The following is a 17473-nucleotide window of genomic DNA, read 5'->3' on the forward strand; positions in this document are numbered from 1 at the left end:
AAAAAGCCAGTGATATTAGCATATGGTGTCCCACGTTCCCTCATCTTCATTATGGAGCTTTTTGTATTTTAGATATTGTGTCAGATTAACCTGTGAGTTGTACTTATTTGAAATCTAGTAGCTCGCTGTCAACAAACAAATCCCCCAGCTCTGAGAGGCCTGCAGCTGACCACTGATGGGGTTGCCCTAAGAAGCCGTCCTGTGTGAGTGGGAAGGCCAAGCAAAGGTACTGCATGAGTGAAAGGTTTCTTCATGTTAGAGAGTTTGTGGGTTCTAATAAGGCAGGAGAAAGTTGTGCTAATAACCCAGGGTGGCGTTTGGTAGAATGGTCAGTAAGAAACAAGGAGTAGTGCATTAAGACTTCCTTAAAGTCTTTACGGGTGAGGCTGTCGCATGCAGGGGGCGGCCAGACAGCCAGCAAAACACCCATTGGCACTGTGCAGCTAAATAATAGCGTTTTAAGTCCGGAAGGGCAAATCCACCAGCAGTCACAGGCAGCTTTAAAATGGAAAGATCTACCCAGTGGTGCCCAGACCCCCAAATCAGACATGGGATGTGTCGAGGTGTCAGAAGAAGGAAAGTGGGATGATCAGGGGAAGGTTTGCAAAATAATATAATAGAGTGGAAGGGGTGATGCTCTTCACATCGTGCTCTAGGGCATTCATTTTCTATTGAACAAGGGCATAATATGCTACCTGAATGTTGCTTATCCTGAGGCAATCACGAAGGCCATAGTAAATAAATAATGCTATGTAAAAAACAGTAAATAAATACACTTATAAAGTATTGGGGTATGGCCTCTCCTTGGATGTGTCAGTAAAAGTGACCTTTTGTTCTCAATTTTGACCCTTTGTCCTGATTTTTTTCAACTCCTGTCCAGAATTTGTCTCTATGCCAGATGGTCACCCTGCTCACAGCTGGATTGCTGTTTGGGCCTTTCATTCAGACGACCTGTAGAGATATTTCACAAAGTTTTGCACCTGGGAAAGAAACGTTCATGTTTGCAGGGTAGTGAACGGGCAGCCGTGCCAGCTGGTTAGTCACCAACACTGCACAAACGTTCAGACATGACAAATGGCGCAGGCCTGGTCACTACTGTGGTGTGAAGTACACAGCATAGTATCGCAGCTCTTATTTCAGTATGAGCACTCGTGAAATGATAAGCTTTCTCACCATTTCACAGCTTTGTTGAATATATTATGGAGAACAATTTATACATTCCAGTTCAGGCATTGCAAAGAGGCAGATGCTTTTAATATTAGTCTCAAAGCACTGAATTGTAGGCACAAGGACATTAAGAGCCTACTATAGAGTTAGGAGGACGGGGTTACTCTGTCACAAACGTGACGGATATCCCTTCATCTGTATTACGATCCCATCATATCCTATGGGATTTAGATTTTGGCAGCAGGATATCTGTCACCGTTGTGAAGGAGTGAGCTCATCCGCCGAGTTCTAAATCAGGCCCTTAAGGTGATTTGCCCAGGATCACAGGATGTTGAGCCGACAACGAGACTCGAACCTCATAGTCGGCACCTCTTGCCATTATGCCACATCCTCTCCCTGAATATGAATTTGCAAACACACTAAATAACTTCAGAGCTTTAACAACAGTTTTGCTACAAGTGATGTCGGGTGAAGACCCACTTTAACTGCTAAAGGAAAAGAGGCCGTGGTGAGAGAGTGATATAGAGTGCAGGAGGAAGGGGAGAAAGAAAGAAACAAGTTATGTGACTGAGCAAAAGAACTCATGACAGAAACAAACAGTAAAAGAGACAGGGACCGGGGAAGAAACATAAAGCAAGAAGCAAAAGAACATAGCATTGGATGATGTATGCGAAGAAACTGTGAGATGAGGATACATGAAGAGAGAAAGAAAAGTGTAAGAAGGAATAGTTGTCAAAGAAGAAACAGATGAAGGAGAAATAATGAAAAGAGTGAACCGTACTGATGAAGATTTATCAACAGAGGGTGAGCCGAAAGAGGAAGACCTATGCTGAGATCACCAGGAACATCAAGGCTGGAGGCTTCAGTTGGAGGTTCAAGAATAAAAGGAGGTGAAGAAAAACGCAATAAATAAGCAACAGGGACGGAAAAAGGCGAAGTGGTGAAAAGAAAACACAATGAATGAAAAAGAGTGAAATAAAGTAAGAGAGAACGAAGGGGGAGGGAGAAAAATCTAGAACAGGACCGGAGAGGAGAGACGGCGAGGAAGAGGGAGGAGAACAGAATGAAGGAGAGAAAGGAAGGGGAAGAGAGAGGAAGTGGGGAGGATAGAGTGAGGGGTAGAGAGGGAGGGCAGAAGGGTAGAGAGGAGGGGTAAGCGGTAGAGTGGGTGGTAGAGAGGGGGGAGGGTAGAGTGAGTGGTAGCGGGGGAGGGGTAGAGTGAGTGGTAGAGAGGGGGGAAGGGGTAGAGTGAGAGTAGAGAGGGGGAAAGGACAGAGTGGGTGGTGGAGAGAGAGAAGGACAGAGTGGGTGGTGGAGAGGGGGAAGGACAGAGTGAGTGGTAGAGAGGGGGAAGGGGTAGAGTGAGAGTAGAGAGGCGGAAAGGACAGAGTGGGTGGTGGAGAGAGAGAAGGACAGAGTGGGTGGTGGAGAGAGAGAAGGACAGATTGGGTGGTGGAGAGGGGGAAGGACAGAGTGAGTGGTAGAGAGGGGGTAAGGACAGAGTGGGTGGTAGAGAGGGTGAAGGACAGAGTGAGTGGTAGAGAGGGGGGAAAGGACAGAGTGGGTGGTGGAGAGAGAGAAGGGTAGAGTGAGTGGTAGAGAGGGGGGAAGGACAGAGTGGGTGGTGGAGAGGGGAAAGGACAGAGTGAGTGGTACAGAGGGGGGAGAGGACAGTGAGTGGTAGAGGGGGGTAAGGACAGAGTGGGTGGTGGAGGGGGGGTAGAGTGGGGGAAGGACAGAGTGAGTGGTGGAGAGGACAGAGTGGGTGGTGGAGAGGGGGAAATGACAGAGTGAGTGGTAGAGAGGGGGGAGAGGCCGCACTGAGTTTCGGGGAGTGAGTATCCAGGTGAGAAACCAATGGAGAGGTTGAGCCGGAATAAGGCACTGTGCTGGGTTCCCTTTCAGTGGTGTAACGAAACTGGAGCCCCCACCCCTGAAAGAACATGGCGGGGGCCCCCTCCAGACTCTCCGGGCAGGTCCTGTGCTGAGGGGTCCCCTGAGCTCACTGGCACCGCGGGGGCTGCGGGGGCCTTTGTTACGCCACTGATCCCTTCCATTCCTCGGCCCCTTTCCTCCAGCTTCTGCTCATTAAGACGAGCCTGAAAGTAATGCAAATAAATACCATTACTGTCACACTCATACCCTTACAAGGGCAAAGTATGCGGCTTCTAGAGCTGTGCGGCTCTGTCTGCCCAGGACAGCTGCCAGGACACTTCCTGTATGGAATGGACAGTCAGAGAGGATGATAAGTCCTGGAGGTCAGAGTACCCCTCCCAGACACCTGCCCCCCGCCCCCCAATGGCATCCTGTGGCATGGTGGAACCCTTACATACAGCCCACCCACGAGGTCCCACACACCTCTACCCCGTCATGATGGCAGCTTCCATCACCCTCTCTTCTAACCCACTCAAAGGCCCCCTCTTCCCGGTGCCCTGTCACGGCAGCCTCCGCCCTCCCCTCTGTACATCCCTCCCAGCCTGTCCCCGCCATGACGGCCTCTGCCTACCCCCAATGCTTGTTCCTACATCTCTGCCACCAGGTCACACACACTTGTGCCGCGCCACAGCGGCCTCCACCCACCCCTGTCTGTTCCTACATCCATCCCACCAGGTCCCACACACCTGTACCGCGCCCTCCCACCAGGTCCCTCACACCTGTACCGCGCCATGGCAGCCTCCACCCTCCCTCTGTCTGTTCCTACATCCATCCCACCAGGTCCCACACACCTGTACCGCACCCTCCCACCAGGTCCCTCATACCTGTACTGTGTCATGGCAGCCTCCACGCTCCCTCTGTCTGTTCCTACATCCATCCCACCAGGTCCCACACACCTGTACCGCGCCCTCCCACCAGGTCCCTCACACGTGCACCGCGCCACGGCAGCCTCCACCCTCCCTCTGTCTGTTCCTACATCCATCCCACCAGGTCCCACACACCTGTACCGCACCACGGCGCCCTCCACCCACCCCCTCTGTCTGTTCCAGGTCCCACACACCTGTGCCACGCCACGGTGGCCTCCACCCACCCTCTGTCTGTTCCTACATCCATCCCACCAGGTCCCACACACCTGTACCGCACCACGGCGCCTCCACCCACCCCCCTCTGTCTGTTCCTTCATCTCTGCTACCAGGTCCCACACACCTGTACCGCGCCCTCCCACCAGGTCCCTCACACCTGTACCGCTCCATGGCAGCCTCCACCCTCCCTCTGTCTGTTCCTACATCCATCCCACCAGGTCCCACACACCTGTACCGCACCACGGTGGCCTTCACCCACCCCCGCTGTCTGTTCCTTCATCTCTGCTACCAGGTCCCACACACCTGTGCTACGCCACGGTGGCCTCAACCCACCCTCCGTCTGTTCCTACATCCATCCCACCAGGTCCCACGCACCTGTACCGCGCCATGGCAGCCTCCACCCTCCCTCTGTCTGTTCCTACATCCATCCCACCAGGTCCCTCACACCTGTGCCGCGCCATGGCAGCCTCCACCCTCCCTCTTTCTGTTCCTACATCCATCCTACCAGGTCCCACACACCTGTACCGCGCCATGGCAGCCTCCATCCTCCCTCTGTCTGTTCCTACATACATCCCACCAGGTCCCACACACCTGTACCGCACCACGGCAGCCTCCACCCACCCCCCTCTGTCTGTTCCTTCATCTCTGCTACCAGGTCCCACACACCTGTGCCACGCCACGGTGGCCCTCCACCCACCCTCTGTCTGTTCCTTCATCTCTGCTACCAGGGCCCACACACCTGTGCCACGCCACAGTGGCCTCCACCCACCCTCTGTCTGTTCCTACAACCATCCCACCAGGTCCCACTCACCTGTACCGCACCAACGGCGGCCTCAACCCATCCTTCTGTCTGTTCCTACATCCCTCCCACCAGGTCCCACACACCTATGCCACGACACGGCGGCCTCCACCCACCCCTGTCTGTTCCTCCATCCATTTCACCAGATCCCACACACCTGTACCATGCCATGGCAGCCTCCACCCTCCCTCTGTCTGTTCTTACATCCATCCCACCAGATCCCACACACCTGTACCGCACCACAGCGGCCTTCACCCACCCCTCTGCCTGTTCCCACATCCCTCCCACCAGGTCCCACACGCCTGTACCGTGCCCTCCCACCAGGTCCCCACATACCTGTACCACACCACGGCGGCCTCCACCCACCCTCTGTCTGTTCCTACATCCCTCCCACCAGGTCCCACACACCTGTACCGCGCCAACGGTTGCCTCAACCCATCCTTCTGTTTGTTCCTACATCCCTCCCACCAGGTTCCACGCACCTGTACCGCACCACGGCGGCCTCCACCCACCCTCTGTCTGTTCCTACATCCATCCCACCAGGTCCCACACACCTGTACCGCGCCAACGGCGGCCTCAACCCATCCTTCTGTCTGTTCCTACATCCCTCCCACCAGGTTCCACACACCTATGCCACGACACAGCGGCCTCTACCCACCCTTGTCTGTTCCTCCATCCATTTCACCAGATCCCACACACCTGTACCATGCCATGGCAGCCTCCACCCTCCCTCTGTCTGTTCTTACATCCATCCCACCAGATCCCACACACCTGTACCGCACCACAGCGGCCTTCACCCACCCCTCTGCCTGTTCCCACATCCCTCCCACCAGGTCCCACACGCCTGTACTGTGCCCTCCCACCAGGTCCCCACATACCTGTACCACACCACGGCGGCCTCCACCCACCCTCTGTCTGTTCCTTCATCTCTGCTACCAGGTCCCACACACCTGTACTGCGCCCTCCCACCAGGTCCCTCACACCTGTACCGCTCCATGGCAGCCTCCACCCTCTCTCTGTCTGTTCCTACATCCATCCCACCAGGTCCCACACACCTGTACCGCACCACGGCGGCCTTCACCCACCCCCTGCTGTCTGTTCCTTCATCTCTGCTACCAGGTCCACACACCTGTGCTACGCCACGGTGGCCTCAACCCACCCTCTGTCTGTTCCTACATCCATCCCACCAGGTCCCTCACACCTGTACCGCGCCATGGCAGCCTCCACCCTCCCTCTGTCTGTTCCTACATCCATCTCACCAGGTCCCACACACCTGTATCGCGCCACATTGGCCTCCACCCACCTCTGTCTGTTCCTACATCCATCCCACCAGGTCCCTCACACCTGTGCTGCGCCATGGCAGCCTCCACCCTCCCTCTGTCTGTTCCTACATCCATCCTACCAGGTCCCACACACCTGTACCGCGCCATGGTAGCCTCCATCCTCCCTCTGTCTGTTCCTACATCCATCCCACCAGGTCCCACACACCTGTACCGCACCACGGCAGCCTCCACCCACCCCCCTCTGTCTGTTCCTTCATCTCTGCTACCAGGTCCCACACACCTGTGCCACGCCACGGTGGCCTCCACCCACCCTCTGTCTGTTCCTACATCCATCCCACCAGGTCCCACACACCTGTACCGCACCATGGCGGCCTCCACCCACCCCCCTCTGTCTGGTCCTTCATCTCTGCTACCAGGGCCCACACACCTGTGCGACGCCACGGTGGCCTCCACCCACCCTCTGTCTGTTCCTACATCCATCCCACCAGGTCCCACACACCTGTACCGCGCCAACGGCGGCCTCAACCAATCCTTCTGTCTGTTCCTACATCCCTCCCACCAGGTCCCACACACCTATGCCATGACACGGCGGCCTCCACCCACCCATGTCTGTTCCTCCATCCATTTCACCAGATCCCACACACCTGTACAATGCCATGGCAGCCTCCACCCTCCCTCTGTCTGTTCTTACATCCATCCCACCAGATCCCAAACACCTGTACCGCACCACGGCGGCCTCCACCCACCCCTCTGCCTGTTCCCACATCCCTCCCACCAGGTCCCACACACCTGTACCGTGCTCTCCCACCAGGTCCCCACATACCGGTACCACACCACGGCGGCCTCCACCCACCCTCTGTCTGATCCTAAATCCCTCCCACCAGGTCCCACACACCTGTACCGCGCCACGGCGGCCTCCACCCACCCTCTGTCTGTTCCTACATCCCTCCCACCAGGTCCCACACACCTGTACCGCGCCACAGCGGCCTCCACCCACCCTCTGTCTGTTCTTACATCCCTCCCACCAGGTGCCGCACACCTGTACTGCGAAACGGCGGCCTCCAACCACCCTCTGTCTGTTCCTACATCCCTCCCACCAGGACGCACATACCTGCACCGCGCCATGGCAGCCTCCACCGACCCTCTGTCTGTTCCTACATCCATCCCACCAGGTCCCTCACACCTGTACCGTGCCATGGCAGCCTCCACCCACCCCTCTATCTGTTCCTACATCCATCCCACCAGGTGCCACACACCTGTACCGCGCCACAGTGGCCTCCACCCACCTCTGTCTGTTCCTACATCCATCCCACCAGGTCCCTCACACCTGTGCTGCGCCATGGCAGCCTCTACCCTCCCTCTGTCTGTTCCTACATCCATCCCACCAGGTCCCACACACCTGCACCGCGCCACGGCAGCCGCATTTCTCTCAGAAACGTTTTACAAGAGCAGTATTACACGATGCAAGAGCTGCCGGCGGTGGGTGGTTAGCATCACATGTTACATATGAGTGGGTTAACTGTGCAGTGGGCGAGGGCAGCGCGTCTCTAACTTTCTGTGGTACAGCCATGCAATATACACATTCACAGCAGCATGACGTCATCAGGGCGCCATTCAAACTTTCCATCTCAAGTGAAGTAGACGGCCCTTCTGTTGGAGGGTGCGTGTCATCTGGTGAAATAACCACAACTAGAGGCTGCTGAGGGCGCCTTGGCCACCCCTGGAATATTAAGGCTAGCCCAGCTGCGATCCCGGTGGGGGAGGTAGCAGGATCTTATGCCAGAGAGGTAGGTCGGGTCAGTGGCTTCGGTATGTGAGTGGGGGGCCTCATTCTCCCATATCTCATACATGCCTTGGGCTGAATGGGACCCTGCTGAGGGGCCCCGGAAGTGTTGGACCTCCCTTACGCCCCTGAGATGGCTCTGGTCTTAGCGACAGCCCACCGGCTTGGTGGCAATACCAAGCTGTGGAAGGACCTCCTTTCCAGCAGTCTAACACGAGAGAGCGCAAGGCCGACCAGTGGTCAATGGTGGCGAGATGATGGAATACCTGTGAGTGACGACTAAGAGTGACCTCAGCATCAAGATGGCAGTCACATCCAGAAGAGAATGTGACAATCCCATGGGAGGTGGTTTAGAATGAGAAGAGGCGGAGGCCATGGACAGAACCTTGTGGGACACCCACAGGAAGTGAGGTCAGGGTACATACATCAGAACCTCAAGCGTCTGTAGGAAGTACTCAGAGAGGTAGGAGGCTAGCCATTGGTGGGCTAGGCCTGTGATGCCCATTGATTCCAAGAATGGTAGAAGTGGTCAGAGAGGTAGGAGGCTAGCCATTGGTGGGCTAGGCCTGTGATGCTTGTTGATTCCAGGAATGGTAGAAGTGGTCAGAGAGGTAGGAGGCTAGCCATTGGTCGGCTAGGCCTGTGATGCTTGTTGATTCCAGGAATGGTAGAAGTGGTCAGAGAGGTAGGAGGCTAGCCATTGATTGGTGGGCTAGGCCTGTGATGCCTGTTGATTTCAGGAATGGTAGAAGTGGTCAGAGAGGTAAGAAGCTCGCCATTGGTCGGCTAGGCCTGTGATGCTTGTTGATTCCAGGAATGGTAGAAGTGGAGAAGTGGTCAGAGAGGTAGGAGGATAGCCATTGGTGGGCTAGGCCTGTGATGCCCGTTGATTCCGGGAGCGATAGAATGAGGACCGAAGACAGATGATTGTGATGTGCATTGGTAATAAAGTTGGAGACGTATTAAAGTGCCTGTCTGTCCCCTGACGGGCACGAGACCTCACGGAGAGGGTTGAGTAGGGTGTCTGAGTACAAGTCAGTGCGAGATCACTGACAACCACACAATGGGTTATTTTGGATAAACAAGTTGGGTGTGACATTGGGTGATAGCCGGACAGGGAAGGATCTGCAGTAGGGTTTGTTAGAGAAGGTCAGACCACAGATGAAGTGAGGCATGGAAGGTAGGGTCTGTGCCAGATCTAAGGGAATGTGGAACGGAGTATTGAATCTGAGAAGAGGTCTAGCCTGTAGGACATAAGGTCTGATGGCTTGTGGGCTGAGGCGTCCAAAGGTGGGTAGGGTGGCCCAATGGCTGTGCTTATTGGAACTAGGTCAGCGGGAGAACGAACAAGGGTACGGCTGAGTGAGGCTGTGTGTTGGAAATGGCACTTTTTGCAGGGCTATCCCCAAACTTTTTGCCTTCTTCCTCCTATTTTTTTAGGTCTGTTTTTGCTGGTTTATTGTCTCTGCGCACTTTACCACTGCCAATCATTGCTAAAGTGCAAGTGCTCCCTATAGAAATTGTACTGTTGATTGGTTTATCCATGATTGGCATATTTGATTTACTAGTAAAGTGCACTAGAGGTGCCCAGGGCCTGTAAATCAAATGCTACTAGTGGGCCTGCAGCACTGGTTGTGCCACCCACATTAGTAGCCCTGTAAACATGACTCAGACCTGCCATTGCAGTGTCTGTGTGTGCAGTTTTAAACTGCCAATTCGACTTGGCAAGTGTACCCACTTGCCAGGCCTCAACCTTCCCTTTTACTACATGTAAGACACCCCTACGTTAGGCCCTAGGTAGCCCTATGGGCAGGGTGCAGTGTATGTTTAAGGTAGGACATATACTAGTGTGTTTTATATGTCCTAACTGTGAAATACTGCCAAATTCGGTCTTCACTGTGCAAGGCCTATCTCTCTCATAGGTTAACATGGGGGCTGCCTTTTAATATCCTTAAAGCGCAGATTCCCTTTGAGAGTAGATAAAATTTTGGAGTTTAGGGTCTCTGAACTCACAATGTAAAAATACATCTTTTAGTGAAGTTGGTTTTTAAATTGTCTTTTTGAAAATACCACTTTTAGAAAGTAGGCATTTTCTTGCTTAATCCATTCTGTGACTCTACCTGTTTGTGGATTGTCTGTCTGGGTCAGTTTGACAGTTGGGCTGTTCACACCTCTCCTCTAGACAGTGACACAAAGGGGGCTGGGGTGTAGCCTGCATATCTTGATGAGCCATCTGTGCTGGAGGGAGGGGAGGAGTGGTCACTCACACCTGAAAGGACTGTGCCTGTCCTCACACAATGCAGTCTCCGACCCCCTGGTGAGTGTCTGGGGCCTGGCCTGGACAAGGAAGGATCTTGCAAACACTTGAGACTTTGCTTTGAAGTTTGCCAACTTCAAAGGCAGAACTGGGTATAAGAAGAAGACCCAAAACCCCAGACTTTTAGAATCTTTCTGGATTCAAGAGAAACCTCTGCCCAGGAGAAGAGCTGAAGGAGGAGTACTGTTCCTTTGCTGTGTTGCTTTGCTGGACTGGCCTGCAGTTGCTGCTTCTGCCTGGAAAGAGTGCAAAGGGTGAACTTTGCTGTGTGTCCTGCTTGAGAAAATTCTCCAAGGGCTTGGAGTAAAGCTTGCCTCCTGTTGGAAGTCTCAGGGACACCAAAGACTTCAGTCTCCTCGACCTGCAGCACTGGGAACTGTGTGTTTTGTGCAGTTCAAGAGCAGAAACCACTGCGACGCCGCCAACAACGCCGCTGGCCTGCACCGTGACCTGCCGACGCCGCACGGAGTCGCTTTGCCCCGCTTCGCACCGCGACCCTGGTCTCACCGACGCCGTCATCGGATGACTTCACCGAGCTGCTGCTCGCACCACAACCTGTGGGCCCGCACTCCAGCGTCACCTGCTCACACCGCAGCCTGGGCATCCCCGATGACGTCGCTCCTGCTGACACCAGCTCCGGTGCCTGCACCGTGGCCTGTGGACACCGCTCGTGAGGAGCACGAAGCACCGTCCTGTCCCGCACCGCTGGCTTGAGCCTACCGACAACAGCGCTTCCGCAACGACGATGCTGCTGCCTGCACCGTGACCTGTGGACACCGCACATTGCACCGCCCCGCTTCACACCGCAGCCCTGGTCTCACCGACGCCGCTAGACGCCGTCACCGAGCCGCTGCCTGCACCGTGACCTGTGGGCACCGCACGTCGCATCGTCCCGCTTTGCACCGCAGCCCCGACGCCATCCACGCCAGCGCACCTGATTTCATCAGCCCGGAGTTCGATCCCCGTGGTGCGCGACTTCAAGGGTCTGACGACTCCTGCACCGACTCCGGAACCGACGCCAGCGTCGCCGCTCTCCGGAGCTCACCGCGAGGATCACGACGCCCTGCAAATCCAAGTACTGTTTGCTGGTCTTCCCGACACCGTAGCTGGCCCGCAACGCCGCGGCCGGCCTGAGCTGTTGTTTTTGTTGATCACGACGCCGTTATAGCCCCAGGTGGAGCTATTGACTTCAAGGAACTGTAGTTTTGAGTAAATCTTGCAGAATTGGCTCCATGGTGCAAGGGTGCCTGCATTGTGGAGGTGATTGTTTTTGTGCCGGAAGGGACACCTTCCTGCACAAAAACAATCAATGAAGGCTATTTCCTCCTTCTGTTTGCTGCAGAATGCACACACACCTAGAGGTGGTGTAGGCTTTTGACGCATTTCCAGGTTTACAAAACCTTGTACATCTGGGGATGCGTCAAAATCTACAGATGTTGCGTGGGAACACCCATGCGACACCCATGGCAACATCTGTCTGGCAAAAATAAGGCAACGCAGTGACTTGCGATGTGTTGCCTCACTCCATATCTACGAGGCCATGTAAAGCCACGCAAAGAGATATGGGTCAGAAGCCTGGACTGCGTCCCAAAATGTGACGCACGGGTGGCGCAGGCAGCTTGTAAATATGACCCACAGATTTAAATCCTGGCCTCCCAACAGGCCTCATTGTGTGCTCCTGGGCAATCACTTTTTGAGCTTAATCCTCTGGTCCCTTTTTGGCGAGATTGGTAGAATTTAGAATCAGTTTTAAAAGTTGCTCGTACCCATGTGGTTAAAGGTGGACAGGAGGTTGCCAGGAGAATGGGACAGTGCCCAGTCCCGTGGCATATTCACCAATGTGCAATATGGTGGTAAATGTATAACCTCAGCTGCAAGCATCAGTGCGCTGCAGTCTTGTGTCTACAACTATATCAAACTGACCCTAGGCCTCTAAGCACCTGTCCGACAGTATATCATTACTCTGAAACAGACCTGATGGAAGAAATAAACACTAAGGTCATACTTTCAGGATAAGTCACGTTTTTCTCACACACCCTCAGTGGTTGGATTTGCACCTCAATAGCTGAAGGTGCCCCTGAATCAGCATTGTAACGCCCCCCCGCCCCCATCACTGCAGTTCCTCCCTTGTAGTCACAGACTGGCAACTCTTTTATAGCTCATAAAGTGAGAGTTGCCCGTCCCTTGAGAGGGTTAAAAGTGGTGAGAAATCAAAATGCGGGACAGCTGGCATCAAGGAGTGCCCGCCTCTGTGGGGGCAGCGGGGCAGGATCCATGACTGCAGGGCGAACCAGCAAGATGCGGGAAGGTTGTCCCCTCACTCTCTCTCTATGCCTCTCACTCACTCTCTACGCGTCTCTGTTTCTACCTCTCAACCACTCTCTCTTATACTCTCACAGGCACATCCTCTCTCTCTCTGTGCCCCTCTGTCTCTACGTCTCACCCCTCTCTCACACACGCACACACACTATATATGCCTCTGTGCACAGCTTCAGATCCCAGCAGTAACAGCTCAGCCTTTCATCCTGCGTCGGCAGTGCTTCAGATCCCAGCAGTGCCGGCTCAGCGTTTCATCCTGCGTCGGCAGTGCTTCAGATCCCAGCAGTGCCGGCTCAGCGTTTCATCCTGCGTCGGCACTGCTTCAGATCCCACCGGTGCCGGCCCGGCCTTTCATCCTGCGTCGGCACTGCTTCAGATCCCAGCAGTGCCGGCTCAGCGTTTCATCCTGCGTCGGCACTGCTTCAGATCCCAGCAGTGCCGGCTCGGCCTTTCATCCTGCGTCCGCACTGCTTCAGATCCCACCGGTGCCGGCCCGGCCTTTCATCCTGCGTCGGCACTGCTTCAGATCCCACCGGTGCCGGCCCGGCCTTTCATCCTGCGTCGGCACTGCTTCAGATCCCAGCAGTGCCGGCTCAGCGTTTCATCCTGCGTCGGCACTGCTTCAGATCCCAGCAGTGCCGGCTCGGCCTTTCATCCTGCGTCCGCACTGCTTCAGATCCCACCGGTGCCGGCCCGGCCTTTCATCCTGCGTCGGCACTGCTTCAGATCCCACCGGTGCCGGCCCGGCCTTTCATCCTGCGTCGGCACTGCTTCAGATCCCACCGGTATCGGCTCAGCCTTTCATCCTGCGTCGGCACTGCTTCAAATCCCAGCAGTGCCGGCTCAGCCTTTCCTCCTGCGTCGGCACTGCTTCAGATCCCACCGGTATCGGCTCAGCCTTTCCTCCTGCGTCGGCACTGCTTCAGATCCCAGCAGTGCCGGCTCGGCCTTTCATCCTGCGTCCGCACTGCTTCAGATCCCAGCGGTGCCGGCCCGGCCTTTCATCCTGCGTCGGCACTGCTTCAGATCCCACCGGTATCGGCTCAGCCTTTCATCCTGCGTCGGCACTGCTTCAAATCCCAGCAGTGCCGGCTCAGCCTTTCCTCCTGCGTCGGCACTGCTTCAGCTCCCAGCGGTGCCGGCCCGGCCTTTCATCCTGCGTCGGCACTGCTTCAAATCCCAGCAGTGCCGGCTCAGCCTTTCATCCTGCGTCGGCAGTGCTTCAGATCCCAGCAGTGCCGGCTCAGCGTTTCATCCTGCGTCGGCACTGCTTCAGATCCCACCGGTGCCGGCCCGGCCTTTCATCCTGCGTCGGCACTGCTTCAGATCCCAGCAGTGCCGGCTCGGCCTTTCATCCTGCGTCCGCACTGCTTCAGATCCCAGCGGTGCCGGCTCGGCCTTTCATCCTGCGTCGGCACTGCTTCAGATCCCACCGGTATCGGCTCAGCCTTTCATCCTGCGTCGGCACTGCTTCAAATCCCAGCAGTGCCGGCTCAGCCTTTCCTCCTGCGTCGGCACTGCTTCAGATCCCACCGGTGCCGGCCCGGCCTTTCATCCTGCGTCGGCACTGCTTCAGATCCCACCGGTATCGGCTCAGCCTTTCATCCTGCGTCGGCACTGCTTCAGATCCCAGCGGTGCCGGCTCGGCCTTTCATCCTGCGTCGGCACTGCTTCAGATCCCACCGGTATCGGCTCAGCCTTTCATCCTGCGTCGGACTAAATCTATTGGGAGGAAGTGCCAGTTCTGTTCTCAGTTTTGCAAACATGCCTAGACACCCCGAGGGAAGGTTGTGCGCGCGCAGCACCGTTTCTATGCTCTATTTTTATCCCTCTCATGTTTCAGTAAATGCACAAGACTGATGCTCACCTGATGCTGCACCAAGAAACCCCCTCTGTGGCTCAGAAACTTTCACTCGGACTTGCAGACGCTGGGGCTGTTTTTATTGTACTTACTTTGGTAACAATTATTATACCGCAGTAATGCAGCAAATCAATGTTTATTGGCACTTTAATGGAATATCCAGGGATTGTGCACATAAAGTACTGGTATATCAGTATAAATACCTCTTTTTGCAATCTCCACACAAGTTTAGATATAAAACATTAAAAGCACACAAAGATGAGCGCATATTCTGGTGTTATCCCTGTTATGTTACAATTTTAGAAAACACAAAACACCTTTAGTTGCAGAATGTAAAAAACATTAGCCACCCCGAGGGCAATCTAACGTTTTAGAAACAAAATGTGAAGAGGCCCGTACGGGCAAGAGTCCAGTGATGGAGGCTGAATCCCAGCTCCACTGCGTACCGAAGTGTGTGATGCTAGGACATCCCGTGTGATCACTTACAGGTGCTTCGGGCTGCACTGTCCACTGTGAAGAATATCTTGAGAGGGCGGAAGCCGGGCTGGGCCCTAAATGAAAGACTGAAAGTTAGAAGTTAAAACTTGCAAAGCATGAAAATTAGGTTTCAAAGTCTGAAGCTTATAGACCAGAGGTCTTCAAACTGGGGGGCGGGCCCCCCTAGGGGGCCTCAAGTGATCTCAGGGGGGGCGCCAGACTCTGCCTAAAAGAAGCATTATTCAGAAAACAGGCCTTTGTTTTAAGCAGAAGCATGTTATTGCATTTTTAAAAAGGTAACCACATTGCCATCTTTATAAAAGAATTGTGAAAAAATTCTGAAGGGGGCCCCATGGATTTTTATTTTTCAAATGGGGGGCGCAGCATTAAAAAGTTTGACGACAACTGTTATAGACTGTAACCAAAAAAAGTCTGACGAACAAGAAACATGATATGTGTGTAATTTGCATATATCTTTGGAATCCAATGATAACGTGTATAACAGTCTTAAATTGAAATGTTATTTTTTAACATATTACTGCAGCTTCTTATTGTTTTAGTAAAAATGGATATTAGAAAATGGGAAATCATTTCATTCAAATCTCTGTTTCTTACCTTTTCTGTTTTTCTTTTCCACAGACCATGATCTGTAGGTAGCAGCACAGATGACGACCATGGCTCCCCGCAAAAGGAGTCGCCATGCCTTGGGGTTCCTCTGCTGCTTTGGGGGCGGCGAACACCCCGAGATCAACCTCCGGGACAACAACCCCCTCCAGTTCCTTGAGTTCTCACTGCCCATCCCCCCCACGGAAGAACTCAACGCCAGGTTCGCCGAGCTTGTGGTGAGTCTTGTGGGGGAGGGGTGGGGGTGAAGCAGGGCAGGTTTAGCGCTGGTGGCGCCCGGGGCAACAATCTTTTATGCCCCATGACCTCCTCCTCGGATTCCCTCACTACCAGCCAGCAAAAGTGCCCCTCATCCCTCCATACCCCTTCTCTCACATACATTTCATTTGTTTTAAATCGCTTGTAAAGTTTGGCTTTACTAATTCACTCAGTTATCCACATAAAATACAGATCTGTTCTTTGCAGCAGGCACATTAACCCTCTAAGCTACTTTATGACAAATCAAAACTGAGACAAAACTCCATCTGTCTAGCAGGAACATTAATCACAAGAGTTATCGTGACATTTTTATTGCTGCCTGAAAGCTGGATACACAAGGGACTTTGCAGCAGGTGCTTTTAAATTGTGAGCTATTGCTAACCACAGTGTCCACCCTCGAGGTCAGCACCCACCTCCATAGGTCAGCGCACAGTGCTGTCCCAATGGTTGCACCCTTAACGCCCCCCTGGGGTGAAGTGGGAGCTTCTCCGTGCCTTCTGCACAGAGCAGCACTGGTGGTTATTGTAAATACATGACGGTAATGCTGTTTGTAGGTAGCTGTGGGCCACCGTCTACTGTGCATTTCTGAGCCAGCTGACACTAGGCTTTAAAGATGGTATGTGTGTCATAAATCCTATGTAAAGTTAACTGACAGCTCCAGTGTTTGTAAACATTCCTGCTTAACCCCTGAAGAAGGGATTATGTCCAGAAAGGTCCATTTATGGTGATAGTCACGATAAGCTTCTAGGCGTACTCAATGATACCTGAGACCTTCGTAGAGCTTTACTCAGAGACAACACTCTGACTCGCAGATTTACTGAGTGATACCTGAGACCTTCCTAGACCTTCACTCAGTGGCAGCCTCTGACTCGCAGATGCACTGAGTGATACCTGAGACCTTCCTAGACCTTCACTCAGTGGCAGCACTCTGACTCGCAGATGCACTGAGTGATACCTGAGACCTTCCTAGACCTTCACTCAGTGGCAGCACTCTGACTCGCAGATGCACTGAATGATACCTGAGACCTTCCTAGACCTTCACTCAGTGGCAGCCTCTGACTCGCAGATGCACTGAGTGATACCCGAGACCGTCCTAGACCTTCACTCAGTGGCAGCCTCTGACTCACAGATGCACTGAGTGATACCCGAGACCTTCCTAGACCTTCACTCAGTGGCAGCACTCTGACTCGCAGATGTACTGAGTGATACCTGAGACCTTCCTAGACCTTCACTCAGTGGCAGCCTCTGACTCGCAGATGCACTAAGTGATACCTGAGACCTTCCTAGACCTTCACTCAGTGGCAGCACTCTGACTCACAGATGTACTGAGTGATACCTGAGACCGTCCTAGACCTTCACTCAGTGGCAGCCTCTGACTCACAGATGTACCGAGTGATACCTGAGACCTTCCTAGACCTTCACCTTCCTAGACCTTCACCTTCCTAGACCTTCACTCAGTGGCAGCACTCTGACTCGCAGATGCACTGAGTGATACCTGAGACCTTCCTAGACCTTCACTCAGTGGCAGCACTCTGACTCGCAGATGCACTGAATGATACCTGAGACCT

The 17473-nt window shown here is 54.0% G+C and overlaps 1 protein-coding gene across 2 annotated transcripts in view; it reads left to right on the plus strand.

Annotated features, from left to right (window-relative positions):
* The window catches only part of DAAM2 (dishevelled associated activator of morphogenesis 2), a 517936-nt gene that overhangs the window by 141448 nt on the left and 359015 nt on the right, over positions 1–17473 (plus strand). For both annotated transcript variants that reach the window (XM_069236334.1, XM_069236335.1), the window contains exon 2: positions 15663–15865. In XM_069236334.1, the coding sequence (XP_069092435.1) occupies positions 15689–15865 (177 nt within the window). In that variant the 5' untranslated portion in view covers positions 15663–15688. The remainder of the gene's footprint in view (positions 1–15662; positions 15866–17473) is intronic.

The sequence above is a fragment of the Pleurodeles waltl genome, chromosome 5, assembly GCF_031143425.1.
Source record: "Pleurodeles waltl isolate 20211129_DDA chromosome 5, aPleWal1.hap1.20221129, whole genome shotgun sequence".
Classification (NCBI taxonomy): Eukaryota; Metazoa; Chordata; class Amphibia; order Caudata; family Salamandridae; genus Pleurodeles; species Pleurodeles waltl.